Source organism: Ovis aries, chromosome 15 (genome assembly GCF_016772045.2).
Source record: "Ovis aries strain OAR_USU_Benz2616 breed Rambouillet chromosome 15, ARS-UI_Ramb_v3.0, whole genome shotgun sequence".
NCBI lineage: Eukaryota > Metazoa > Chordata > Mammalia > Artiodactyla > Bovidae > Ovis > Ovis aries.
This window is the reverse complement of record NC_056068.1, coordinates 76,809,913-76,836,383: the sequence shown is the minus strand read 5'-3', so window position 1 is coordinate 76,836,383 and position 26,471 is coordinate 76,809,913. Positions and strand designations below refer to the sequence as shown.

At 41.0% G+C, this 26,471-nt stretch overlaps 2 protein-coding genes across 2 annotated transcripts in view; both read right to left on the bottom strand.

Moving 5' to 3' along the window:
• The window catches only part of LOC101120521 (olfactory receptor 4B1-like), a 66,438-nt gene that overhangs the window by 16,312 nt on the left and 23,655 nt on the right, over positions 1-26,471 (bottom strand). Inside the window, exon 2 of the mRNA XM_060400139.1 lies at positions 5,802-5,901. The gene's annotated coding sequence lies outside the window, so the exon portion shown is untranslated. The remainder of the gene's footprint in view (positions 1-5,801; positions 5,902-26,471) is intronic.
• On the bottom strand, positions 2,859-3,806 carry LOC101121800 (olfactory receptor 4B1). The gene has a single exon (XM_004016755.5). It carries the CDS (start codon positions 3,804-3,806, stop codon positions 2,859-2,861), a length of 948 nt encoding a protein of 315 aa, XP_004016804.2.

Sequence of the window (26,471 nt, the reverse complement as noted above, 5' to 3'; positions counted from 1 at the left end):
CTCAAGAGTCTTCTCCAACACTACAGTTCAAAAGCATCGATTATTCGGTGCTCAGCTTTCTGTCTTTTTGTTGTTGTTGTTGTTTATTTTTATTTATTTTTTTTTATTTTACTTTACAATACTATACTGTTTTGCCATACATTGACATGAATCCGCCACGGGTGTACGTGAGTTCCCAATCCTGAACCCGCTTCCCACCTATCTCCCCATATCATCTCTCTGGGTCATCCCAGTGCACCATCCCCCAGTATCCTTTATCCTGTATCAAACCTAGACTGTATCAAATTGTTTCTTACATGATAGTATACATGTTTCAATGCCATTCTCCCAAATCATCCCACCCTCTCCCTCTCCCACAGAGTCCAAGAGACTGTCCTATACATCTGTGTCTCTTTTGCTGTCTCACATACAGGGTTATCATCACCATCTTTCTAAATTCCATATATATGTGTTAGTATACTGTATTGGTGTTTTTCTTTCTGGCTTACTTCACTCTGTATAATAGGCTCCAGTTTCATCCACCTCATTAGAACTGATTCAAATGTATTCTTTTTAATGGCTGAGTAATATTCCATTGTGTATATGTACCACAGCTTTCTTATCCATTTGTCTGCTGATGGACATCTAGGTTGTTTCCATGTCCTGGCTATTATAAACAGTGTTGTGATGAACATTGGGGTACATGTGTCTCTTTCAATTCTGGTTTCCTCAGTGTGTATGCACAGCAGTGGGATTGCTGGGTCATAAGGCAGTTCTATTTCCAGTTTTTTAAGGAATATCCACACTGTTTTCCATAGTGGCTGTACTAGCTTGCATTCCCCCCAATAGTGTAGGAGGGTTCCCTTTTCTCCACACCCTCTCCAGCATTTATTGCTTGTAGACTTTCGGATTGCAGCCATTCTGACTGGTGTGAAACAGTATCTCCTTGTGGTCTTGATTTGCATTTCTCTGATAATGAGTAATGTTGAGCATCTTTTCATGTGTTTGTTAACCATCTGTATGTCTTCTTTGGAGAAATGTCTATTTAGTTCTTTGGCCCATTTTTTGATTGGGTCGTTTATTTTCCTGGAATTGAGCTGCATAAGTTGCTTGTATATTTTTGAGATTAGTTGTTTGTCATTTGCTTCATTTGCTATTATTTTCTCCCATTCAGAAGGCTGTCTTTTCACCTTGCTTATAGTTTCCTTTGTTGTGCAGAAGCTTTTAATTTTAATTAGATCCTATTTGTTTATTTTTGCTTTTATTTCCAGTGTTCTGGGAGGTGGATCACAGTCCAATTCTCACATCCATACATGACCACTGGAAAAACCATAGCCTTGACCAGATGGACCTTTGTTGGCAAAGTAATATCTCTGCTTTTCAATATGCTATCTAGGTTGGTCATAACTTTCCTTCCAAGGAGTAAGCGTCTTTTAATTTCATGGCTGCAGTCACCATCTGCAGTGATTTTGGAGCCCCAAAAATAAAGTCTGACACTGTTTCCACTGTTTCCCCATCTATTTCCCATGAAGGGATGGGACCAGTTGCCATGATCTTAGTTTTCTGAATGTTGAGCTTTAAGCCAACTTTTTCACTCTCCACTTTCACTTTCATCAAGAGGGGCTTTTTAATTCCTCTTCACTTTCTGCCATAAGGGTGGTGTCATCTGCATATCTGAGGTTATTGATATTTCTCCCAGCAATCTTGATTCCAGCTTGTGCTTCTTCCAGCCCAGTGTTTCTCATGATATACTCTGTGTATAAGTTAAATAAGCAGGGTGACAATATACAGCCTTGACGTACTCCTTTCTCAATTTGGAACCAGCCTGTTGTTCCATGTCCAGTTCTAACTGCTGCTTCCTGACCTGCATATAGGTTTCTCAAGAGGCAGATCAGGTGGTCTGGTAATGATCTATGGTACAAGATGCTAAAACAACCAGAAAAACAGAAAAATCCCTGCATGTAATTTTCAAAGACACACTTATCCATGTTGGGCTTCCCAGCTGGCTCAGCAGATAAAGAATCCACCTGCAAATGTGGAAGATGCAGGAGTCAAGGGTTCAGTCTCTGGGTTGGGAAGGTCCTGTGGAGAAGGAAATGGCAACCCACTCCAATATTCTTGCCTGGAAAATCCCATGGACAGAAGAGCCTGGCAGACTACAATCCATGGAGTCACAAGAAGTTGGACATGATTGAGTTACTTAGCAGACATCCATGTCAGAAGAGTAGATCAGATTTTTACTCTCCTCCCCAAATATCCCATGATAATTCTTCTACTTCGTGTCCATATTTAACTAAATGTTGGTTGTCATCACTAGGGAGATTGAACCAAGAGGGGACAATGAAGAAGGAAGGAGGGGAAAAAAATGAAGGAAAGAAAGGAGGAGGCAAGGAGTGATGAAGAAGAGAAAGAAGGAAGGTGAACATAGAATAAGTGGTTATCCCCTGAAACACTTGTTAAAATATTCTCCTTTGCATTTGCACTTAGTTTGAGTCTTAACATTTTCTAATCTCATGATGTTGTTGGATGTCATGAAGCCAATCTGACCTCTGCCCTTTGATCATTACACTGGATTAGCCGGGAATCTTTGCTTACTTGCAACCCCATGGACTATACAGTCCATGGAATTCTCCAGCCCAGAATACTGGAGTGGGTAGCTGTTCCCTTCTCCAGGGGATCTTCCCAACCCAGGGACTGAACCCATGTCTCCCACATTGCAGGGGGATTCTTTACCAGCTGAGCCATCAGGGAAGCTCTTGCTTACTTAGGGAGAATCATAGTAGCAATAACATTAAGTCCTTACATTTGTTTCTGCCATTTGTGTATGTCCCACTAAAATCAAAATCCATATCAAGAAAAGATAATCATTGGGCACACTTCTATAAATCACTTTCCCATTTTTGCTCCATCCCTGAGTTCTTTTTGCCCCACAACCTCCTCATGGCAACTTTCACCTCTGCATTTCTGAGTGTGTAGATGATGGGGTTCAACATGGGGGTGACCACCGTGTAGAACACGGCCACCAGCTTGTCCTCAGTGAAGGTGGAGGGGGGCCGCATGTAGAGGAAGATGGCAGGTCCAAAGAACAAGACGACCACCGTGATGTGAGAGGCACAGGTGGAGAGGGCTTTGCGTCTCCCCTCTGCTGAATGGTTCCTCAAGTTGACCAGGATGACAATATAGGAGGACACCAAGAGGAGGAAGGCGCACAGAGCAATTAAGCCACTGTTGGCCAACACAATGACCCCCTCCACAGAGGTGTCAGTGCAGGCAAGCTTGAATAATGGCTGGAGGTCACAGAAGTAGTGGTCAATCACATTGGGACCGCAGAAGGGCAATTGGATGGTGATGAAAATCTGAATTATGGAGTGAAAAAGGCCCCCAAACCAGGAGCCAGCTACTAGTAGGTCACACAGTTGACGGTTCATAATGCTCATATAATGAAGAGGTTTGCAGATGGCGACATAGCGGTCATAGGCCATCACCACGAGCAAGAGGATCTCAGCAACCCCAAAGAAGTGAAAGAAGAATATCTGAGCCACACAGCTCTCCAGAGAGATGGTTTTAATCTTGGAAAGTAAGTCTGTGATGAATTTAGGGACAACAGTGGAGGAGTAACTGATCTCCACCAGCGACAGGTGACTAAGGAAGAAGTACATGGGGGAACGCAGGCTCTTACTGATGCTGACAGTCAGAACAATGAGGCCATTGCCCACCACCGTGGCCAAGTACATGGGCAGAAACACCACAAAGCACGCTCTCTGCACCTCTGGATCCTGGAAAAGACCGCTGATAATTAACTCAGTCACATTATTGGTCCTCGCCATGGAATCCACTCGAAGAAGATGGATTTAAGAGAAGAGACCTGTGATAAAACAAACAGTCGTAACATCCGGTCCTTCATGCTTACTTAGCACTTGCCTGTTGATGGAACTCTTTCACACATAATATCTGACCGGTTAATTTATTTGATCACTAATATAGTAAATGTTTGTTCAGTAGCCCACTTTATGCAAGACATGATTCAATATACCTCACAAAAACTTTATAATCTCCATATCCTAAGTGAGAAGACTGAGGCTCAGAGAGGTTGAGAATTAACCAAGACTTCCAGCAAGAAATGGATTCAGAACAAGAACCAGATTATTTTATTCTAATATGTTATTTCAAGAAACCACATTGAAAAAAATAATTACTATCTTCAGCATTAATAGCCATCAATGGCACCCCACTCCAGTACTCTTGCCTGGAAAATCCCACGGATGGAGGAGCCTGGTGGACTGCAGTCCATGGGGTCGCGAAGAGTCAGACACGACTGAGCGCCTTCACTTTCACTTTTCACTTTCATGCATTGGAGAAGGAAATGGCAACCCACTCCAGTGTTTTTGCCTGGAGAATCCCAGGGACGGGGGAGGCTGGTGGGCTGCCGTCTATGGGGTCACACAAAGTCGGACATGACTGAAGTGACTTAGCAGCAGTAGCAGCAGCATATATATATTAATGACTAACAATTATCCCATTCTCTTCATACCTTTGTGTTAGAAATTCTCAAGTGAACTTCTGCTCCTGAATCTCTTGTTTTCTCCTTTTATTCCCCAGAAATGCCAATCCAATTGATAATCCTCCCTTTCTAAAGAATGCCTTTGATATTTTCTTTGTATGAGTTAGACAAGTTTCTGAATTCTTTCGGAGCTATGGTTTCACTCAGTCCCACAGCTTCATAAATTTTTACCAACATTTTTTGAAACTTTTGACCCTGGAGACCAAGGTAAAAACCTAGGCACTGTTGAGAATATAGCTCACTATCAAAGACAGTTTAAATATGACACGTGGAGGTTCACCAGTTTGCTATTTTCTGTTCTCCAGTTTCCCTGCCACTGAGAAACATTTTTTGCCAGCAGGAGGTAAGGATTTGTTTTAGTTCAATTCTTTGACCAAATATTTTATTAAGAACCTCCCATGTGCCTCAGAGATCCAGGATGTATGAAAGAAGAAAGGTGGCTCTCACCCTTAGGCAGATTGCAACTTCATGAAATTAAATGACACATTTATTAAGGAGGCAGAGAAAACAGTCAAGACGTCCTCTGCTTTTAAAACTACTTTGAAATAGCTCATTCCTCTTATTTTTTTCCTTCTGTCTCTTGTGCATCCATAGTGAAATACATTAATCACCTCCTTTCTCCCCAGTTTTTCTCTTGATGAGAATTTGAAGACATATACAAGGTGAAAATATGCTAAGAGGATCCTCAGTAAGTTACTTAGCTAAAACTGGGGAAGAAATGGGGCATTGAAAGGTTAAAACGGGGGCACCCAGAAAACACAGCTGAGCAGGAGAGATGAAGCAAGATGGAGTTCCCTTAGTCAACCTGGGGCTCTGCGATGACATAAAAGATGGGATGGGGGAGGGGCGGGAGGGGATATACATATGATTATGGCTGATTCGTGTTGTCATATGGCAGAAACCAACACAACATTGTAACGCAATTTTCCTCCAAATAAGAAAAATAAATTTAAACAAAAAAATGATGAGCCTCCCTTACTGATTCAGGGAAATAGAAGGAAGGAAGGTATTAAAAACAACCCAAAAAGGCTGTGAAATAGTTTGGTGCCTTAAGGAGACAAAAGCACGTGGCTACCGGATGTTCACCATTTTCATCGCCAAGCTACAGCATCAGATGCTATCGCCCTTTGTTCAGCTTCTGCTGTGTGCTGGACTGTGGGAAACACGTTACAATCCTCTCCTCACGTAAATCTTCCTACCATTTTGAGGTACTGAATGGAAAGGTGAGGAAACTGTGACTCAGAGAGGTTAAGTTACTTACCCAAAGAAACACAGCTTATGAGTGGTTAAGTCAAGGCTGAAACCTAGGTCAGTCTAGAAGAGAGAGGAGGAGCCTCCTTCACGACGGGCAATGGGTGAACCTGAGGGACACGAGCGAACAAGGAAAGAGCATAATACACGAACGACGCTTTTCTAGTGAAGATAAAAGTACTGTAGTACCCTCCCTCTTGTGGCTCAAAGAAAAACATAGCAACCTAGATGTCCATCAGCAGATGAATGGATAAGAAAGCTGTGGTACATATACACAGTGGAGTATTACTCAGCCATTAAAAAGAATACATTTGAATCAGTTCTAATGAGGTGGATGAGACTGGAGCCGATTATACAGAGTGAAGTAAGCCAGAAAGAAAAACACCAATACAGTATACTAATACATATATATGGAATTTAGAAAGATGGTAATGATAACCCTGTATGCGAGACAGCAAAAGAGACACAGATGTATAGAACAGTCTCTTGGACTCTGCGGGAGAGGGAGAGGGTGGGATGATTTGGGAGAATGGCATGGAAACATGTATAATATCGTATATGAAATGAGTCGCCAGTCCAGGTTCGATGCATGATACTGAGTGCTTGGGGCTGGTGCACTGGAACGACCCAGAGGGATGGTACAGGGAGGGAGGAGGGAGGGGGGTTCAGGATGGGGAACATGTGTACACCCGTGGTGGATTCATATGGATGTTTGGCAAAACCAATACAATATTGTAAAGTAATTAACCTCCAATTAAAATACATAAATTTATATTCAAAATTTAAAAAAAGGAAAACACAGCCTTAGCTATTGGTTCAGTCTCTGACGCCACATATTCTTACAGGAGTACCTGATCCTTAGGTGAAGAAATATGTCTATATACCTTAGAGTCCAGAGTAGACATCAGAGTCTGGTGAAGTAAGCTCTGAAACAGGACAAGGTCGTCAAAAGGGGCATGTATTCAACAAAGTTGGAGAGCAGATAGAAAGGCAATATTAACGCCTCAGGGGGAATTCCTGGAGCCTCTTATTCATGGGCAATGGATAAAAAAAAATTGTAAAATAAGCAATACCAATCATCTTACTTGCCCCCAGGAGTAAAGAAAGCCAACTTTTAAGAGAGAAAAGCAACACTCAGGTTTTGTACAAAGTGGTACATTCCCAGGTGCCTTGTATGTCTGTTTAACCTAGCCCAAGCTACCACTATCTCGAGGCTGGATTACTACCATATGCCCCTAACTGCTCTTGCTGCTTCCACTTTCTCTCCTAAAGTTTTTTCTCCAGCTAGCAGAGCCAGCAAGATCCTCTTAAAGATCAGTCAGATTGTGTCTCACACATACATCCGCAAAAAAGGAAAAGCAACATCCCTACCAAAGTCTTTCCTGGCTCCCACAGGAAAGAAAAGCTGCAGAGTCCCTCCCGCAGTCTGTTACGTGGTTCCCACTCTTTGCCTGGCCCCTGATCCCACCACCCTTCCATTTTCTCAGTGTTTTTCAACCACAGGGTGTAGGACATGGTACGGACTGTCCAGACTCACTCTAGGGTCCTGACCGACATGTAATGTCATGGCATAGCATAGAACTGTCAGTAAACTACAGCTAAAAGTGAGCAACTTCTTGCTATACGGTTTGACTTGATATTTCTGTTTTGATAGCTAGGATTTATGCCATTGTGATCTTTTGGTGGAGGGAATAGTTCCAGGTTCGTGGATCGCTGGACAGAAGGAAAGAAAATGCAGTAAGGACGCCTGGTTGAGCGGACTTTCACTCTCCTCCCAGATCGGTCTAGAGAAGTGGTCATAAGAGCAAGTATTGCAGCGACAGCCAATTCTCAGCTCTGTCACCGCATACACGTGTCTTTGGGAACAGCTTTTCTCATTTTCTTAGAATGGGGTAACCATTCCTATGTGACATATTTGTTGCATGAATTATCTATGAGATAAAACATATAAAGCACTTAAGAGGGTTGCCTGGCAAATAGGAAGTTCCCAATCAATAGGAGCTATTATTAGCTCAGACTTCCTGGTATTTATTTACATTTCTCTCTGGTTTCTCTTTCCCCTGGCCCAAGAAAAAGACAGTCGGTAACTAATTACCTCTTCTCCCCTCTGTCACTTCTCCAAATAAAACTCTTACTGTGGAATTTAGGATTACAAAATAATCCGTGGGTTGCATGTAAAAACCTAGATAGGTAAATGATGGTCTAGACCCTAACTAGTTAGAATTTTCTCCTCTAACCTTGGGGCTTCCCAGGTTGCTCAGGGGTAAAGAATCTGCCTGCCAATGCAGGAGACGCCAGAGCCTCAGGTTCGATCCCTGTGTCAGGAAGATCCCTAGAAGGAAACTGTAACCCACTGCAGTATTCGTGCAGGGATAATCCCATGGACAGAGGAGCCTGGCTCACCACAGCCATGGGGTCACAAAGAGTCGGACACGGCCGAACACAGACACAAGAATGAGCATAGAGTCCCAGTGAGAGAAATCCAATAAGGACACGATAATAAAGTGATAGGCTGAAGACTTATTGCTATGAGCTCAAATCACATCACGAGAGCCTCCTTCCCACTTTGGACCTCCAAGTGGTATTTCATGGAATCACTTTGGACCTCCAAGTGGTATTTCATGGAATCCCATGATGTGAAAGCCAAAAAAAAAAAAAAAAAACCTTTAGGAAACATCCTGTCCAGTCCTCTCCTTTTCATAGAAAGAGAAACCAAGATCCAGAGAGAAGAGTGACTCACCCCAGATCACACAGGGATTCGGAGCCTCTCACATTCTGTCAACCTGTGAAAACCTCCAGGCACGCCATCACCTACCTGGCATGGTTAATGTTCAATATTAGAGCAAGGAGCTGGACATGAAGGGTTTTCTCCTTGGGCACAGGAAATGTTTCTCCTTCCTCAAGAGTTCCTCAAGAACTCTTCACTCAAACAGACGTCCTGGGCTGAGAGAAGGCTCTCTTCACAGCAAAACCCTTCCACTAGGCTTCTTTCTCTGCACTGAAGGCCCCTAGTGAGTTAAGCCACTTCATCTCAGCCAAGGCGCCAGGTGAGACTGACGAAATGTTAGAGCTTAAAGGAAATCTGTAGACTGTTCACTCAACCTTCTCAATCTATCCATGGAGCAGCTGAGGGCCAGAGAGTTTAACTGACATCTCAAAGTCAGATAGCTATTTTTTGGCCAAGTTGCTGAGGTACTGTTTCTGAAATACTGGGATTGTGTCTAGCGATTTTGGTTTTGTGATTGTTATTGCCAATTAACAATGTCAATTTTGCTACCATCTGACCACACCCCACAGCCCTGTGATCTTTTAGAAAATGAACAGCCTATGATGACGTGGATAAATCACAAAAGGAAAGATTTAGGAAATTGGTCCCTTAGCCGATCTTTAGGTCAACTATTTAGAAACAGGAAAATAACTACCAAAAACAGCTAACCAGTAAGCTTTAGGTCCTGCTGTTGGTTTAGGAAACCTACTCGCTCTCTAGAAAACCAAAGATGGTTTTTCAATACGGAGATGCTTGAACTATTTAAAATAAACTGAGCCACGTGCCGTGATCAAGGGACCAAATTTCCCCCATGGCTTTTTGTCTCTAGTGTGAAACTTTTCCAAGAAACGGAGTTAAGAAAAAGTTCAAAATGCGTGTCAGTTAATTTAGAGAACTTTGAGCAGTTAACAAACATCCAGTAATTATGCTCTGAGAGAGAGAAACTAAAAGCACGACATTAGGAGAGTTTTTGCCCCAACTTTCTGAGCTACCATGGGAGTATGAGTCTGCAGGGAGAAAAGAGGACTGGCCCAGGGGAAGGGACTACAAACTGGATGACTTTCAGCAGGTCCCTTCATCTCTATGGGTTGCAGTTCTGCAGACATAAAATGACAGAATTGGACTAGATTTCTTTCCTGTCCCTTCTCACTCTGACAATCTGTGCTTCAAGGTCACTTAGACTTAAATACCACACAAGCAATGATGACAATCATGATCAAAATAATAATAATAGTTGCCATTTATTGAGTACCTACCGTGTACCAGGCACTATACCAGACATTTTGTAACCTTTATCTCTTATAGTCACAGCAGTCCTACAGGGCAAATTTTCTTTATTTTGTTTTTTTAGTGTACAGATTGACACTTCTTTTTTTAAACTTTTATTGGAATATAGTTGATTTATATTGCTGTGCTAGTTTCAACAGCAAAGTAAATGAGTTGCACATATACATGTAGCCACTTGTTTGGGGGTTGTTTGTTGGTTTTTTCAATTCTTTTCCCATCTAGCCTATAGGAATATTGAGTAGAGTTCCCTGTGCTATAAAAAAGGTTCTTATCAGTTACCTATTTTATATAAAGCAGTGTGTATGTGGGGCTTCTCTGGTAGTTCAGATGGTAAAGAATCTGCCTTCAACGTGGAAGAGCTGGGTTCAATCCGTGGGTTGGGAAGACCCACTGGAGGAGGACATGGCAACCCACTCCAGTATTCTTGCCTGGAGAATCCCCATGGATGGAGGAGCCTGGTGGGCTACAGTCCATGGGGTCACAAAGAGTCGGATACAACTGAAGCAACAATATATATATATATATATATATATATATATATATATATACACCTTTATATATAATCTCATGGTAATTACAAACCAAAAATCCATAGTAGGCATACACTTAAAAAGAGAACGTAATTCAAACATAACACTATAGTCATCAAATCATAAGAGAAGAGCACAAAAGAAAGAAAAAGGAATGAAAAATAACTAAAAGCAACCACAAGACAATTAACAAAATGGTTATAAGTACATGCTGCTGCTGCTGCTGCTAAGTCACTTCAGTCGTGTCCGACTCTGTGCGACCCCATAGACGGCAGCCCACCAGGCTCCCCCGTCCCTGGGATTCTCCAGGCAAGAACACTGGAGTGGGTTGCCATTTCCTTCTCCAATGCATGAAAGTGAAAATGAAGTCGCTCAGTCATGTCCGACTCTTTGCGACCACTTGGACTGCAGCCTATTAGGCTCCTCCATCCATGGGATTTTCCAGGCAAGAGTACTGGAGTGGGGTGCCATTGCCTTCTCCGATAAGTACATAACTATCAATAATTACTTTAATATAAATGGACTGAATGTTTCAATCTAAAGGTATAAAGTGGCTAAGTAAATAGAAAAAGCAAGATAATATACAGGCTGCTAATAGGAGATTCCCTTCCGATCTAAAGACACACAGACTGAAAGTGAGGGGATGGAAAAAAAAATATTCTATGAAAATGGAAAAAAGAAAATGTGTATAGCAATGCTCATATCAGACGAAATATGCTTTAAAGACTGTAATAAGAGACAAAAAAAAAGAAAATACACAATGGTGAGAGATCAATGCAAGAAGAAGATATGAAATCATAAATAAATATGCACCCAACAGAGGAACACCTAAACACAAAAAGCAAATGTTAACAGGCAAGAAGCAAGTGGAAGCCTGTTCTCAGTCTCCCTCACCTGTCTCCTTCTCCTCCTCACCTCTCCCCTCGGGCAACCATCGGTTCATTCTCTGTACCTATGACTCTGCTTCTGTTTTGCTATGCCTGTTCACCTGTTTTGTTTATCATTTTGTTCTATAAGAGAGGGGGATCTGTTTGAGGGTTTGTGCTTTTCCCTCATGCCTCCTATTCTCCTCATCCAGGCTTATATCTTCAGTTTCCTGCCCTGTAAGACTGGGTAAGTTATAAATAACAGAAATTTTACAGATCTGAAGGCTAGAAAGTCCAAGATGAAGGCACCAAAGGATTCAGTGTCTGGAGAAGACCCACTTCTTGACTCACAGAAAGCCTTTTGCTGTGTCTCCCCATGGTGGAAGGGATGAGCAAGTTCTCTGGAGTCTTTCTTGGGGGCTCCACCCTCATGCCCTAATCACATCTCAAAGGCACCACCTCCAATACCATCACATTGGGGCTAAGATTTTATATGAATTTTGAAGGACAAAAAAAAATCAGTTCATAACAACTATCATTATGGGAAATATCAATAAATTATATTATGCTAAAACAAGAACTTCTGTTCCTCAAGAAATACCATTAAAAGAAAAAACAAGTTACAAAGTTGGGAGAGGAAATGATATAAATGTGAAGATAGAGACAGAAACATAGATATAGGTAGGGCAAGGGGATTTTACACAGATTATATAAAATTCAGATTACATAAAAAGGACTTCTACAGATCAACAACAAAAGATAACTAACCTAAAAATGAAAAAGAAAATGTAGGGGCCTTTTACAAAACTATCAAAATGGCATGATAGTCAAGAAACAGCATTCAATCTTAAAATATTCTAAATCAAAACAGTAAAAGACACAGACTTTAAAATAAAGTTAATCCTTGGAGTTCAAGGATAGACAATGGGATAGGCTAGTGAGTGAGCACGCAGATTTAAGTTATTCATAATGCTCAACACTTGGATTACATTATGGCTTACAGGTATTTACTTATTAAAATAATACTGAACAGGTTGTGCATGGAACAATGATGATTGTGATCCTCAAAACAACAATCCTGATTACATCAATTCAGTTCAACTGAGGCCCTAAACACAAAACAAGAAGCCGTGCAATGCCTACAAAGTGCTTATAATAATGCAAAACACATAGTAAGTATTTAACCAATGGAATCCATTACAGTTAAATTAAAGGATGGGTATCCATGGCGATCCACACCCAGGGACCGTAAAAAGCAGTCATCTCCCAAGAGGATTCCCACATTGACCAATGCAGTGGGAAAGTTTTGTGTATTTTCATCAGAATTTTCAACAGGGAAAGCAGCTTGGAAAGCTCAATGGAGCTCATTACTCAGGATAGTGACAGCACAGCATTCTCTAAGTAAAAGGGGGCTTTTCTTTCTCCTTCTCAAGCCATAGCATTTGGATTGAAAAAGCCTTAAACTGGGACCCTTGACCAAATTTACACTGAGATGACAAGCAACTCTGGATCTCAGAGAGAAAGTAAGCTAACTTTGGAATGTTCTCAGTCACATATTTCTCTTCTACATTTATCCTCTGTCCTTCCTGTTTACTGAAAACCTGCCAAGATCTTAGCAATGTATAAATTTAGCATTGCTCTAGGCATCAAAACAAATGGCCTTGCTTTGTGACCAAGGCAGCAATTCTAAGGAATAAATGGGGGACTACTTTTCAGGAGACACCAAGTAATCTCAAAGATGATGGCTTTACACATTAAGATCAAAATAAATAGAAGATACCTAAAGGGGTCAAACATGCATCTACACCAGACTTTTGGAAAGCCACTTCTTTCGGGACAAGTGTGATGATAGATTTTCTCAGGGATTGACATCCAGTCAGGCAGTGGAATTTAGCATTTGGAGAAGCCTGAAGTCTCATGCATTAGATTTTTGCCTCGATCCACGTTCAGCTACTGATTGAAAGCTTCTGGCATATGCGGGAAACTCCACACCTAGTTGCAGCACCGCATGGCAGGTAACAGTCGGGGAGGCAAGATGGGTGAAAGGATCTTGCTGAGCCCCAGACTCTGGCAGGATAATGGGAGAGTGTGAATATGCTTCTCCATGATCAGAACCCTTTTCTAAGACTGCCTGTCCTACAGTCAGAACGACTGTGTAGTTATAGGCAGGTGGGTCTACCGAGGGCACAGATATCAGGAATCCACTAACTTATTACAGAGTACTGGTGTCCATCTTGGTTAATTACATTATTTAAGTTAATTAAAGTGGCAGTTCTCTCCCAGAGACCCTAGAAGAATAAGTGAAAGTGAAAGTGAAGTCATGTCCAACTCTTTGCAACCCGTGGACTGTAGCCCACCAAGCGCCTCTATCCATGGGATTCTCCAGGCAAGAATACTGGATTGGGTTAGAGTTGCCCCAGTCGTGTCTGACTCTTTGAGACTCCATGGACTATACAGTCCATGGAATTCTCCAGGTAAAAATGCTGTGTGGGTAGCCTTTCCCTTCTCCAGGGGACCTTCCCAACCCAAGGATCAAACCCAGGTCTCACATGGCAGACAGATTCTTTACCAGCTGAGCCACCAGGGACACCCAAGATTACTGGGGTGGGTAGCCTATCCCTTCTCCAGCAGATCTTCCCTATCCAGGAATCAAACTGGGGTCTTCTGCATTGCAGGTGGCTTCTTTACCAAGCTGGCTACCAGGGAACCCCAAGAAGCCCTCAAACATGACCATAATATCTAATTTAATTGTAGCGACACTGTGGAGTATGTAAACTAGTTCCACTACTCACATAACAAATAAAACCCAGTAAGGAAAACTAAGTTTATCCACAGTCATAGCTAGTCATTGGTAGAACAAAGATTCAATTGGCCAATACAATATTGTAAAGTAATTAGCCTCCAGTTAAAATAAATAAATTTAAAAAAATATTGTCTTAGCCTGTGCTATATTATATCACTTAAATGTAAAATTTCCATTGGCCAGTAAAAAATATGAACCTCCCTATTAAGAAGACCTCAAACCTATTTTCACTTTCATTCATTGGAGAAGGAAATGGCAACCCACTCCAGTGATCTTGCCTGGAGAATCCCAGGGACGGGGGACTCTGGTGGGCTGCCATCTATGGGGTCGCACAGAGTCAGACACAACTGAAATGACTTAGCAGCAGCAGCAGCAGCATACTTCAGAGTGTTACAACTAAATTAGATATTATGGTCACACACTGAGACCAGAGCCTAATCCTCAGTACAGCACTGTGGAAAATAAACAGAATACAAGCCACATTGTCATTTTAAATATTTTCGTAACCACATAATAAAAGCAAAAGAAATAGATAGAATTTATTTTTGTAATTTGATAGAGTGCCTGAAGAACTATGGACAAAGGTTCATGATATTGTATAGGAGGAAGTGATCAAGGCCATCTCAAAGAAAAAGAAATGCAAAAAAGCAAAATGGTTGTCTGAGGAGGGCTTACAAATAGCTGAGAAAAGAAAAGAAGTGAAAGACAAAGGAGAAAAGGAAATATATACCCATCTGAATGCAGAGTTCCAACGAATAGCAAGGAGAGACAAGAAAGCCTTCTTTAGTGATCAGTGCAAAGAAATAGAGGAAACCAATAGAATAGGAAACACTAGAGATCTCTTCAAGAAAATTAGAGATGTCAAGGGGCCATTTCATGCAAAGACGGACTCAATAACGGACAGAAATTGTATAGAACTAACAGAAGCAGAAGATATTAAGAAAAAGTGGCAAGAATATACAGAAGAACTATACAAAAAAGATCTTAATGACCCAGATATCCATGATGGTATCACTCACCTAGATCCAGACAACCTGAAGTGCAAAGTCAAGTGGGCCTTAGGAAGCATCAATAGCATCACAAAGCTAGTGGAGGTGATGGAATTCCAGCTGAGCTATTTCAAGTCCTCAAAGATAATGTTTTTAAAGTGCTGCACTCAATAAACCAGCAAATTTGGAAAACTCAGCAGTGGGCACAGGACTGAAAAAGGTTAAGTTTTCGTTCCAGTCCCAAAGTAAGGCAATGACAAAGGATGTTCAAACTACCGCATAATTGCACTCATCACACAATGCTAGCAAAGTAATACTCAAAATTCTCCAAGCGAGGCTTCAACAGTACATGAACTGAGAACTTCCAGATGTTCAAGCTGGATTTAGGAAAGTCAGAGGAACCAGAAATCAAATTACCAACATCCGTTGGATCATAGAAAAAGCAAGAGAGTTCCAGAAAAACATCTACTTCTGGTTTATTGACTATACCAAAGCCTTTGACTGTGTGGATCACAACAAACTGTAGAAAATTCTTAAAGAGATGGGAATACCAGGCCATCTCATCTGCCTCCTGAGAAACTTGTACACAGGTGAAGAAACAACAGTTAGAACCAGACATGGAACAACAGACTGGTTCCAAATTGGGAAAGGAGTACCTCGAGGCTATATATTGTCACCCTGCTTATTTAACTTATATGCAGAGCACATCATGCAAAATGTTGAGCTGGATGAAGCATAAGCTGGAATCAAGATTGCTGGGAGAAATATCAATAACATCAGATATGCAGATAACACCACCCTTATGGCAGAAATTGAAGAACTAAAGAGCCTCTTGATAAAACTGAAACACGAGAGTAAAAAAAGGTGGCTTAAAACTCAACATTCAAAAAACTGAGATCATGGCGTCCGGTCCCATCCCTTCATGGCAAACAGATGTGGAAACAGTGGCAGAATTCATTTTCTTGGGCTTAAAAATCACTGCATATGGTGACTGCAGCCATGAAATTAAAAGACGCTTACTCCTTGGAAGAAAAGATATGACCAACCTAGACAGCATATTAAAAAGAAGAGACATTACTTTGCAGACAAAGGTCCATCTAGTCAAAGCTATGGTTTTTCTAGTAGTCATGTATGGATGTGAGAGTTGAGCCATAAAGAAAGCTGAGTGCCAAAGAACTGATGCTTTTTAACTGTGGTGTTGGAGAAGACTCTTGAGAGTCCCTTGGACTGCAGGGAGATCCAACCAGTCCACACTAAAGGAAATTGGTCTGGAATAGTCACTGGAAGGACTGATGCTAAAACTGAAACTCCAATACCTTGGCCACCTGATGTGAAGAACTGACTCCTTGGAAAAGACCCTGATGCTGGGAAAGATTGAAGGCAGGAGGAGAAGGGGATGACAGAGGATGAGATGGTTGGATGGCATCACCAACTCAATGCAGATGAGTTTGAGTCAGACACGACTGAGCGACTGAACTGAACTGAAGCTCTGGGAGTTGGTGATGGACAGGGAGGCCTGGCATGCTACAGTCCATGGGGTTGCAAAGAGTCAGACATGACTGAGTGACCGAACTATACTGAACTGATTTTTGTAATATTAAAATCTTATTTAACTCAATTATACATATTTTTATGATGTCAAACATTTTATATGACTTTTTTAAATTAAATTTAGATAAAATTGAAAGTTCAGTTTTTTAATCACACTGTCCATACGACAGCTATTCAGTTACTCATAGTGAGTGACCCTATTCCACAGAGCAGGCAAAGTAGGCGCTCAGCTAATTACTATAAGGAGCAGTGGGAAGAAAACATGGCTGCCGTAGACCAGATCCCGGAAACTATTGGCAATATTATTAGATGTGGTTAAGGCCTCATGCTCGTTTTTTTAATGCCTTAATTCCAGAGACATGGATACTGAAGCTGAAATGACGTGATGATAGACTTCCACTAAAATACTTTGGAACAAAAAAGTAAGGAAAAAGAGAGACCCATGACGCAAATGTGGTAAAATAATTTTACCACAGAATTATTGTGGTAAAAATGGCAAAATCATTTTTTAATCTGAGTAATGAGATGGTTAGATAGCATCACTGACTCAGTGGCCATGAGACTGAGCAAAGCTCTGAGAGATACTGAAGAGCAGGGAAGCCTGGGGTGCTGCAGCTCATGGGGTTACAAAGAGTCAGACATGACCTAGCGACTAAACAGCAAGTATATGAGCACTTATTATCTCTGTTCTGTGTATATTTGAAAAGCTTCATAACAAAATGTAATGGAAGTCGAGTTGGAAAATCAAAAGGCGTAATTCAGTGAGCACTTCCAATATGCTGGACTAGGTTTGGTACTTGAAACAATTCTCTGAAGAAGTCAGTAGCTTCTCATTTAAAAGATGAAGTTTAAAAATGCTTAAATGTCTTGCCAAACTAATAAACCAACACCAAAATAAATATACATTGCCCCCACCTTTATTCATCTTTGGTTCAAAGGGACACAAAAACAGTAAAAGAAAGAAACCATATTCAATGACAGTGATTCTTTGTATTGGAGAAATAACCCTAAATTTCTTTTTTTTTTTTAATTTTAAAATCTTTAATTCTTACATGCGTTCCCAAACATGAACCCCCCTCCCACCTCCCTCCCCATAACATCTCTCTGGGTCATCCCCATGCACCAGCCCCAAGCATGCTGTATCCTGCGTCAGACATAGACTGGCGATTCGATTCTTACATGATAGTATACATGTTAGAATGTCATTCTCCCAAATCATCCCACCCTCTCCCTCTCCCTCTGAGTCCAAAAGTCCGTTATACACATCTGTGTCTCTTTCCCTGTCTTGCATACAGGGTCGTTATTGCCATCTTCCTAAATTCCATATATATGTGTTAGTATACTGTATTGGTGTTTTTCTTTCTGGCTTACTTCACTCTGTATAATCGGCTCCAGTTTCATCCATCTCATCAGAACTGATTCAAATGAATTCTTTTTAACGGCTGAGTAATACTCCATTGTGTATATGTACCACAGCTTTCTTATCCATTCATCTGCTGATGGACATCTAGGTTGTTTCCATGTCCTGGCTATTATAAACAGTGCTGCGATGAACATTGGGGTACATGTGTCTCTTTCAATTCTGGTTTCCTTGGTGTGTATGCCCAGCAGTGGGATTGCTGGGTCATAAGGTAGTTCTATTTGCAATTTTTTAAGGAATCTCCACACTGTTCTCCATAGTGGCTGTACTAGTTTGCATTCCCACCAACAGTGTAGGAGGGTTCCCTTTTCTCCACACCCTCTCCAGCATTTATTGCTTGTAGATTTTTGGATTGCAGCCATTCTGACTGGTGTGAAGTGGTACCTCATTGTGGTTTTGATTTGCATTTCTCTAATAATGAGTGATGTTGAGCATCTTTTCATGTGTTTGTTAGCCATCCGTATGTCTTCTTTGGAGAAATGTCTATTTAGTTCTTTGGCCCATTTTTTGATTGGGTCGTTTATTTTTCTGGAATTGAGCTGCATCAGTTGCTTGTATATTGTTGAGATTAGTTGTTTGTCAGTTGCTTCATTTACTATTATTTTTCTGCCATTCAGAAGGCTGTCTTTTCACCTTGCTTATATTTTCCTTTGTTGTGCAGAAGCTTTTAATTTTAATTAGATCCCATTTGTTTATTTTTGCTTTTATTTCCAGAATTCTGGGAGGTGGATCATAGAGGATCCTGCTGTGATTTATGTCTGAGAGTGTTTTGCCTATGTTCTCCTCTAGGAGTTTTATAGTTTCTGATCTTACATTTAGATCTTTAATCCATTTTGAGTTTATTTTTGTGTGCGGTGTTAGGAAGTGATCTAGTTTCATTCTTTTACAAGTGGTTGACCAGTTTTCCCAGCACCACTTGTTAAAGAGATTGTCTTTACTCCATTGTATATTCTTGCCTCCTTTGTCAAAGATAAGGTGTCCATATGTGTGTGGATTTATCTCTGGGCTTTCTATTTTGTTCCATTGATCTATATGTCTATCTTTGTGCCAGTACCATACTGTCTTCATGACTGTGGCTTTGTAGTAGAGCCTGAAGTCAGGCAAGTTGATTCCTCCAGTTCCATTCTTCTTTCTCAAGATTGCTTTGGCTATTCGAGGTTTTTTGTATTTCCATACAAATCTTGAAATTATTTGTTCTAGTTCTGTGAAAAATGTGGCTGATAGCTTGATAGGGATTGCATTGAATTTGTAAATTGCTTTGGGTAGTATACTCATTTTCACTATATTGATTCTTCTGATCCATGAACATGGTATATTTCTCCATCTATTAGTGTCCTCTTTGACTTCTTTCATCAGTGTTTTATAGTTTTCTATATATAGGTCTTTAGTTTCTTTAGGTAGATATATTCCTAAGTATTTTATTCTTTTCATTGTAATGGTGAATGGAATTGTTTCCTTAATTTCTTTTTCTACTTTCTCATTATTTGTGTATAGGAATGCAAGGGATTTCTGTGTGTTGATTTTATATCCTGCAACTTTACTATATTCATTGATGAGCTCTAGTAATTTTCTGGTGGAGTCTTTAGGGTTTTCCATGTAGAGGATCATGTCATCTGCAAACAGTGATAGTTTTACTTCTTCTTTTCCAATTTGGATTCCTTTTATTTCTTTTTCTGCTCTGATTGCTGTGGCCAAAACTTCCAGAACTATGTTGAATAGTAGCGGTGAAAGTGGACACCCTTGTCTTGTTCCTGACTTTAGGGGAAATGCTTTCAATTTTTCACCATTGAGGATGTTTGCTGTGGGTTTGTCATAGATAGCTTTTATTATGTTGAGGTATGTTCCTTCTATTCCTGCTTTCTGGAGAGTTTTTATCATAAATGGATGCTGAATTTTGTCAAAGGCCTTCTCTGCATCTATTGAGATAATCATATGGTTTTTATTTTTCAATTTGTTAATGTGGTGAATTACACTGATTGATTTGCGGATATTGAAGAACACTTGCATCCCTGGGATAAAGCCCACTTGGTCATGGTGTATGATCTTTTTAATGTGTTGTTGGATTCTGATTGCTAGAATTTTGTTGAGGATTTTTACATCTATGTTCATCAGTGATATTGGCCTGTAGTTTTCTTTTTTTGTGACATCTTTGTCAGGTTGTGGTATTAGGGTGATGGTGGCCTCATAGAATGAGTTTGGAAGTTTACCTTCCTCTGCAATTTCTGGAAGAGTTTGAGGAGGATAGGTGCTAGCTCTTCTCGAAATTTTTGGTAGAATTCAGCTGTGAAGCCATCTGGACCTGGGCTTTTGTTTGCTGGAAGATTTCTGATTACAGTTTCAATTTCCGTGCTTGTGATGGGTCTGTTAAGATTTTCTATTTCTTCCTGGTTCAGTTTTGGAAAATTGTACTTTTCTAAGAATTTGTCCATTTCTTCCACGTTGTCCATTTTATTGGCATACAACTGCTGATAGTAGTCTCTTATGATCCTTTGTATTTCAATGTGTTGTCTGTTGTGATCTCTCCGTTTTCATTTCTAATTTTATTGATTTGATTTTTCTCTCTTTGCTTCTTGATGAGTCTGGCTAATGGTTTGTCAATTTTATTTATCCTTTCAAAGAACCAGCTTTTGGCTTTGTTGATTTTTGCTATGGTCCCTTTTGTTTCTTTTGCATTTATTTCTGCCCTAATTTTTAAGATTTCTTTCCTTCTACTAACTCTGGGGTTCTCTAACTCTTCCTTTTCTAGTTGCTTTAGTTGTAGAGTTAGGTTATTTATTTGACTTTTTTCTTGTTTCTTGAGGTATGCCTGTATTGCTATGAACTTTCCTCTTAGCACTGCTTTTATAGTGTCCCACAGGTTTTGGGTTGTTGTGTTTTCATTTCCATTAGTTTCTATGCATATTTTGATTTCTTTTTTGATTTCTTCTGTGATTTGTTGGTTATTCAGAAGTGTGTTGTTCATCCTCCATATGTTGGAATTTTTAATAATTTTTCTCCTGTAATTGAGATCTAATCTTAATGCATTATGGTCAGAAAAGATGCTTGGAATGATTTCGATATTTTTGAATTTATCTAGTTTAGATTTATGGCCCAGGATGTGATCTATCCTGGAGAAGGTTCCATGAGCACTTGAAAAAAGGTGAAATTCATTGTTTTGGGGTGAAATGTCCTATAGATATCAATTAGGTCTAACTGATCTAATGTATCATTTAAAGTTTGCGTTTCTTTGTTAATTTTCTGTGTAGTTGATCTGTCCATAGGTGTGAGTGGGGTATTAAAGTCTCCCACTATTATTGTGTTATTGTTGATTTCCCCTTTCATACTTGTTAGCATTTGTCTTACATATTGTGGTGCTCCTATATTGGGTGCATATATATTTATAATTGTTATATCTTCTTCTTGGATTGTTCCTTTGATCATTATGTAGTGGCCTTCTTTGTCTCTTTTCACAGCCTTTGTTTTAAAGTCTATTTTATCGGATATGAGTATTGCCACTCCTGCTTTCTTTTGGTCTCTATCTGCGTGGTATATCTTTTTCCAGCCCTTCACTTTCAGTCTGTATGTGTCCCTTGTTTTGAGGTGGGTCTCTTGTAAGCAGCATATAGAGGGGTCTTGTTTTTGTATCCATTCGGCCAGTCTTTGTCTTTTGGTTGGGGCGTTCAACCCATTTACGTTTAAGGTAATTATTGATAAGTATGATCCCGTTACCATTTACTTTATTGTTTTGGGTTCGGGTTTATACACCCTTTTTGTGTTTCCTGTCTAGAGGATATCCTTTAGAATTTGTTGGAGAGCTGGTTTGGTGGTGCTGAATTCTCTCAGCTTTTGCTTGTCTGGAAAGCTTTTGATTTCTCCTTCGTATTTGAATGAGATTCTTGCTGGGTACAGTAATCTGGGCTGTAGGTTATTGTCTTTCATCACTTTAAGTATGTCTTGCCATTCCCTCCTGGCCTGAAGAGTTTCTATTGACAGATCAGCTGTTATCCTTATGGGAATCCCCTTGTGTGTTATTTGTTGTTTTTCCCTTGCTGCTTTTAATATTTGTTCTTTGTGTTTGATCTTTGTTAATTTGATTAATATGTGTCTTGGGGTGTTTTGCCTTGGGTTTATCCTATTTGGAACTCTCTGTGTTTCTTGGACTTGGGTGATTATTTCGTTCCCCATTTTAGGGAAGTTTTCAACTATTATCTCCTCAAGGATTTTCTCATGATCTTTCTTTCTGTCTTCTTCTTCTGGGACTCCTATAATTCGAATGTTGGAGCGTTTCATATTGTCCTGGAGGTCTCTGAGATTGTCCTCGTTTCTTTTAATTCATTTTTCTTGTTTCCTCTCTGAATCATTTATTTCTACCATTCTATCTTCTATTTCACTAATCCTATCTTCTGCCTCCGTTATTCTACTATTTGTTGCCTCCAGAGTGTTTCTGATCTCATTTATTGCGTTATTCATTATATTTTGACTCTTTTTTATTTCTTCTAGGTCCTTGTTAAACCTTTCTTGCATCTTCTCAATCCTTGTCTCTAGGCTATTTATCTGTGTTTCCATTTTGATTTCAAGATTTTGGATCATTTTCACTATCAATATTCGGAATTCCTTCTCTGGTAGATTCCCTACTTCTTCCTCTTTTGTTTGGTTTGGTGGGCAACTCTCCTGTTCCTTTGCCTGCTGAGTATTCCTCTGTCTCTTCATCTTGGTTATATTGCTGCGTTTGGGGTGGCCTTTTTATATTCTGGTAATTTGTGGAGTTCTCTTTATTATGGAGCTTCCTCACTTTGGGTGGGGTTCTATCAGTGGCTTGTCAAGGTTTCCTGGTTAGGGAGGCTTGTGTTGGAGTTTTGGTGGGTGGAGCTGGGTTTCTTCTCTCTGGAGTGCAGTGGAGTGACCCGTAATGGGTTATGAGACATCAAAGGTTTTGGGATAATTTTGAGCTGCCTGTATATTGAGGCTCAGGGGAGTGTTCCTGTGTTGCTGGAGAATTTGCGTGGTATGTCTTGTTTTGGAATTTGTTGGCCCTTGGGTGGAGCTTGGTTTCGGTGTAGGTATGAAGGCATTTGATGAGCTCCTATTGCTTAATGTTCCCTGAATTCAAGAGTTCTCTAATGTTTTCAGGCTTTGGGTTTAAGCTTTCTGCTTCTGGTTTTCAGTTTTATTTTTACAGTAGCCTCTAGACTTCTCCATCTATACAGCACCGATGATAAAACATCTAGGTTAAAGATGAAAAGTTCCTCCACATTGAGGGACACTCAGAGAGGTTCACTGAGTTACAAGGAGAAGAGAAGATGGAGGGGGTAGTTAGAGGTAACTGGAATGAGATGGCGGTGAGATCAAGAGAGGAGAGAGCAAGCTAGCCAGTAGTCACTTCCTTATGTGCGCTCTATAGTCTGGACTGCTCAGAGGTATTTACAGAGTTATACGGGGAAGAGGAGAGGGAGGAAGTAGACAGAGGTGACCAGGAGGATAAGAGAGAGGAATGAGTAGGAGAGAGACAAATCCTGCCAGTAACCAGTTCCTTAGGTGTTCTCTACCGTCTGGAACACACAGAGATTCACAGAGTTGGACAGAGAAGAGATGGGGGAGAAAAGAGACAGAGGCCACCTGGTGGAGAAAAAGGAGAGTCCAGAGGAGGAGAGAGTGGTCAAGCCAGTAATCTCGCTCTCAGGTAAACTTGGGTAGTGAAGTTTGGGTTTTTAAATGTACAAAATTGACAACAAAAACCTAAGAGCAAAGATTAAAAATCTAGAGTAGAGGTTGGATTTTCAAAGATACAATATTAAAGAAAAGCAGAAAGAAAAAGGAAGAAAGAAAAAAAAGGAATTATTTTTTAAAAACAAAACAAAACAAAACACCAACAACCATCCAAAGAGTATATATGGTGTTTGCCTTAAAAAAAAAAAAGGTCTTTTTTTAAAAAATAGTAATACTAGGTTATAGAAATAAAAATTAGAGAAATAGAAGACTTAACAATTAAAAAAAAAGAAAAAAAAAACAAAAAAGCAAAAAAAAAAGGAATGATTTAAAAAATATTAAAAATATATCTGGCTCTTCTCTGATGTTATGGGCCGTGTGGGCTCACTTCCAAGGTGGTTCCCTCTGTTTAACTTCTTCTGTTTGCTGGTTTTTTTAGGCTCACTAGTTCAGTCGCGCTGTGGGGAGGGGGAGATGCTGCAAACAAATAGCACTGTCATGTGCACACAGTATCTCTGCCCCGCTTGACCTGTCCTTTCTCGCGGCGCACAAACCGCTCCGGCTCTACGATGCTCAGCCGGGAACCGTCTGGGGGCGGCCCTAGGCTGCGTGCACTTCCCCGGTCCAAGCCGCTCAGGTTCAGCGCTCAGGCAGCCCTCAGAGGCACAAATGCGGCTGGGACTATGCTTTGTGCCCTTCCCAGGTCCGAGTAGCTCAGGAGTTTGGTGAGCGCGATCGCCGCGGCTTGTCACCTTTTCCGCCGCTGCCGCTCAGCTCTCTGGGTGGACCGCTGGCACCCCCCGTGAGGCAGATTGTGACTGTCCAGCACCCCCAGAAGTCTTAGCAAAGGAGCCTGCTTGCAGTTAGGTACGTAAAGTCTCTGCGGGTCTGCAATTGCCCCTTTCCGGTCCTTACGGCTCTGGCTGCCTGTCCCCGGTGGGGGATGGTCTACAGCCGGCTTTTTCCGTTCCGTCCTTTGTTCTGTGCTCGGTCCTGGCGGTGTCTTATGTTCAAGCTTTTCGCGTGGTAGCTATCCCACAGTCTGGTTTGCTAGCCCAAGTTAGATCATTCTGGTTGCGCGTGGGGCGTTCCTGCCCGATTCTTGCAAAGCTCTGCAGCCCGCGCCTCCCGCGCGTCCCTGCCCTGCCCCCACTTCCCAATGGCGGATGCAGGCGTCTGTGCTGCTTTTCCGCTGGGGAGTTACTGGTGGGCTTGTAATCTCTTGGTTTTAATTATTTATCTATTTTTCCTTCCTGTTATGTTGCCCTCTGTGTTTCCAAGGCTCGCCACAGACTCGGCAGGGAGAGTGTTTCCTGGTGTTTGGAAACCTCTCTTCTTAAAATTCCCTTCCCGGGACGGGCTTCCCTTCCTGGGACGGAGCTCCCTCCCCACCTCCTTTGTCTCCTTTTTCCGTCTTTTATATTTTTTCCTACCTGTTTTTGAAGACAATGGTCTGCTTTTCTGGTTGCATGATGTCCTCTGCCAGCCTACAGAAGTTGTTTTGTGGAGTTTGCTCGGCGTTGAAATGTTCTTTTGAGGAATTTGTGAGGGAGAAAGTGATCTTCCCGTCCTATTCCTCCGCCATCTTTCCCTCCCCCCGCCCCCACTAAATTTCATGATATAACATTACCTGGAGGAGACCTTGGTGTTCTCTAGAGGGACTGACCTTCTAGAGTCAATCCTTTGACCAAAGAAATTAGGTCTCAGTGAAGACAAATAACTTTTCCCAGATCTCACAGTTGGGCATTGTCAGAGGCACTACTAAACCTAATTGAGAACTGGTACCTCCCCAAATCCTGTAACAATTAACGTCAAGTGGAATCTGAAGATTTGAGTATCTTGCAAATGGTATTTCCATTTTGTGAAGCCTCTATGCACTTTCTAAACAGATGAGAAGAGACAAAAAGTGAAGTCCCAGAATAATATAATTATCTAATGTGATAAAAACTCATCATTCAAAAAGCTGGCCAGCTTAAAACTCAGCATTCAGAAAACTGAGGTGATGGCATCCAGTCCCATCCCTTCATGGCAAATAGATGGGGAAACAATGGAAACAGTGATAGTCTTCATTTTCTTGGGCTCCAAAATCACTGCAGATGGTGGTTGCAGCCATGAAATTAAAAGACGCTTGCTCCTTGGAAGAAAAGATATGACCAACCTAGACAGCATATTATAAAGCAGAGACGTTACTTTGCTGACAAAGGTCCATCTAGTCAAAGCTATGGTTTTTCTAGTAGTCATGTATGGATGTGAGAGTTGGACCATAAAGAAAGCTGAGGATTGAATAATTGATGCTTTTGAACTGTGGTGTTGGAGAAGACTCTTGAGAGTCCATTGGACTGCAAGGAGGTCCAATCAGTTCATCCTAAAGGAAATCAGTCCTGAATATTCATTGGAAGGACTGATGATGATGAAGCTGAAATTCCAATACTTTGGCCACTTGATGCGAATAACTGACTCATTTGAAAAGACCCTGATGCTGGAAAAGATTGAAGCAGGAGGAGAAGGGGATGACAGAGGATGGGATGGTTGGATGGCATCACCAACTCAATGGACACGAGTTTGAGTAAGCTCTGGGAGTTGGTGATGGACAGGGAAGCCTGGTGTGCTGCAGTCCATGGGGTCACAGAGAGTCAGACATGACTGAACGACTGAACTGAACTGAATGTGATAAAGACAATCAGGTTGAAAGTAATTTGGGAGGCCAAAGAGCTACATAGAAGGCTCATTACATCCCAGGTCTGGCTCAAAAGTTGTACATATGAAGACATGTATCAGTACT

Bases quoted from the DNA above. Each gene is read 5' to 3' on its own strand.
- LOC101121800 (XM_004016755.5), bottom strand. From the start codon at position 3,806: ATGGCGAGGACCAATAATGTGACTGAGTTAATTATCAGCGGTCTTTTC.